Consider the following 2,758-nt stretch of genomic DNA (forward strand, 5'->3'; position numbering starts at 1 on the left):
TTGACATGACTCTCGACGAGACCGGCCGGGAAGCTACAGTGAAACGCCGCGCCGATGGATGTTCACCGGGCCGGGGCGTCCGCCGTCGTCGTCGTCGTCGTCGTCGTCGCGTAGCAGCAACGTCGCCGTCGAGAGAACGACACTCGAGTGTCCCGTATATAGCTCCGATCGATGCCGTTGCTGTCGATCGCTTGAATACATAGACACCTACGATGCTCATCCTGTTGGAATTTCAAACGCAATGCAGGACGCAGGCGCAACGGAACAAATACTTCTCCATCCTTCCGGCGCGTGCTCTGAAGCAGCACCCGTCGTGTCGACGACGACGGCGCAGCAGTAGAAACTTCAATTCGTTCCTATCCGCATTGTCTGTCCACACACAAGAGAGATACAGAGGAAATGGATGTGAAGAAAACAAGCTGTATGTATGTGTGGTGTGTATTCGCAAAACAAAACGATCGCTTCATGAACCATGGTGAATCCAGCAGAGCAGCAATATGTATGGATCGTACAGTGAGTCATGGAGGATACAGAGGCACGCATGACCATCGCCTCACCAAATCTCGGCGCCTAACCTATACGGTAGTATAGATCTTACGTACTATTCTATATACACGTGGGCACATTGTACAATACTGAAAGATTCCTACACCCCGGTACACGACGACACGTACGACGTGGCACGCAGGGGTGTCCTGCCGGACCAGTCGTCGAAGATCCATCAAGGCAGCTTGGAGGACGCGCTCCTCCGCCGGGGCCCAGCGCCGGCGCCCTTGACCCCGGCGCGGATCTTCGCCGAGATGGCGTTCCTGCCAGCAACAGGCGCGGTGGCGGGCCAGAGTCCGACGGTGACAGCCATGTCCTTGAGCCCCTGCAGCTTCTCCAGCGCCTCGACCACGGCCACCATCCTCGGCCGGTCCCTCGGCTGCTGCGCCGTGCACTGCACGGCCAGCTGCGCCACGGCGCGCGCGCCCTTCACCGAATAGTGTCCGGCCAGCCTCTGGTCCATGATGCAGCGCAGCCGGCGGCTGCCGCCGCTGAGGTAGGGCCGGGTCCAGTCGACGAGCTTCACATGCTGCTCCGCGTGCGCGGTGCGGCCCCGGACGTGCTCCATGGCGCGGCGGCCCGTGAGGAGCTCCAGGAGGACGACGCCGAAGCTGTACACGTCGCTCTTCACGTTCAGGTGGCCCGTCTGCACGTACTCGGGCGCCGCGTACCCGTGGGTGCCCATGACGCGGGTCGTCACGTGCGTGTCCTCGCCCTCGGGACCCATCTTGGCGAGGCCGAAGTCCGACAGCTTCGCGGTGAAGTCGGAGTCGAGAAGGATGTTGGAGGCCTTGAAGTCCCGGTAGATCACCGGCGTGTTGGCGGCGTGCAGGAAGGCTAGACCCTTGGCGGCGCCGATCGCCACCTTCAGCCGGGTGCCCCACGGCAGCGTCGCCGAGATCCCTGCAGAGTGCAGACACGATCGAGATCGAGATCGAGGTGAGCAAGTCGTGAAGTCGGTGGCTCCTGAAGAGAGCAACACACCATGGTGACCAGGGACACCTACTCCTGAAGAGGTGGTTCTCGAGGCTTCCGCGCGGCATGAACTCGTAGACGAGGAGGCGCTCCTCGTCCTCGCAGCAGTAGCCCAGGAGGCGGACGAGGTGCGGGTGGCGGAACTGGCCCAGGAAGATGACCTCGGCGAGCCACTCGCGGTGGCCCTGGAAGCCCGCGGCGTTGAGCTGCTTGACGGCGACGGGCTGGGCGTCGAGGCCCGGGCGCATGCCGGCGTCCACGAAGCCCTTGTACACGCCGCCGAAGCCGCCCTCGCCCAGCAGGAAGCTGCTGGAGAAGTCGTGCGTCACGCCGCGGAGCTCGCCGAGGCCGAACGAGTGCAGCTGCAGCGGGCCCGCCATCTCCCCTCCGCCGCCGCCCTGCTGCTGCTGCTGCTTCACGCTGCCGTCCTTGTCCGCCATGGTGGTGGTGGCGGCCGACGACGCCGGGCTGTTGGCCAGCGACGAGAGCCGCCGGAAGGACGCCAGCCGCCGCGAGAGCTCCGACTGCTGCGGCCGGCACCGCGCCAGCCCGTCCGGGGCCACCGCCGCGTCCTCCCCCGCGCAGCACTTGGAGGCCGACGCCAGCACCGGCCTCCACGGCTTCGGCATCGTAGTCGTGCGTGTGTGAGCTAGCTAAACAGCTGTGCCGCGCCGGAAGTAGCTAGCGTGCGTGCGTGTGAGCAGGTGGAGGGAATGAGCTCAGGTACGTACGGGAGTGGATGGATGCCGATGGAGGTGCGGTGGTTAGAGTGGCACGGGGGGCGTGGGGATAATATAGGAGGAGGGGTGGAAAATGGTGGAGGCCGAGGGGGCCAACCGTTCCATTCCAATTTCCAACACAGCACCCAACTGCTCCGAACCACTCCCCGTTTCAGGCAATTGTGCGCTTATGGCAGCATGGGCCTGGCCTTTTGCGTGCACTGCCCAGCACTTGCTTGTCTCTTGCTCACCTCTAGTACTCCCTGCCGCTCCAATTGTTGATGCTATCATCGTCGTCGAGCAAGAGACGTGGAATTTTGCAGAAATTATACACGGAAAAAGCAGAGGATATTTTCGATAACATTCGTAGACATACCACACTTTTTTACATTGACAGTTTTCCTTTTCCCCGTAGGGGTCGGTTGGATCTCATTTGGAGGAATTGAAACCTACTTAATAAATTATGTTATTTGGTTTGAAATTTGATATTCCATTACTTTTTAAAGTTCACATATAAG

The 2,758-nt window shown here is 61.2% G+C and overlaps 1 protein-coding gene across 1 annotated transcript; it reads right to left on the reverse strand.

Moving 5' to 3' along the window:
* Positions 1-468: 468 nt before the first annotated feature.
* Positions 469-2,387, reverse strand: LOC136498805 (probable serine/threonine-protein kinase PBL15). Its single transcript, XM_066494557.1, has 2 exons — positions 1,553-2,387; positions 469-1,449 (listed from the first exon to the last, which is right to left on the reverse strand). The coding sequence occupies exons 1-2, from the start codon at positions 2,148-2,150 to the stop codon at positions 722-724; spliced, it is 1,326 nt and encodes a 441-aa protein (XP_066350654.1). The 5' UTR covers positions 2,151-2,387; the 3' UTR covers positions 469-721.
* Between the last annotated feature and the right edge of the window lie 371 nt (positions 2,388-2,758).

The sequence above is a fragment of the Miscanthus floridulus genome, chromosome 1, assembly GCF_019320115.1.
Source record: "Miscanthus floridulus cultivar M001 chromosome 1, ASM1932011v1, whole genome shotgun sequence".
NCBI classification, from domain to species: Eukaryota; Viridiplantae; Streptophyta; class Magnoliopsida; order Poales; family Poaceae; genus Miscanthus; species Miscanthus floridulus.

Excerpts from the sequence above, each read along its gene's own strand:
- LOC136498805 (XM_066494557.1), bottom strand. The coding sequence starts at position 2,150 with ATGCCGAAGCCGTGGAGGCCGGTGCTGGCGTCGGCCTCCAAGTGCTGC. Across the intron at positions 1,450-1,552 it reads CGAGAACCACCTCTTCAGGA|GGATCTCGGCGACGCTGCCG; the intron begins GTAGGTGTCCCT and ends TGCACTCTGCAG.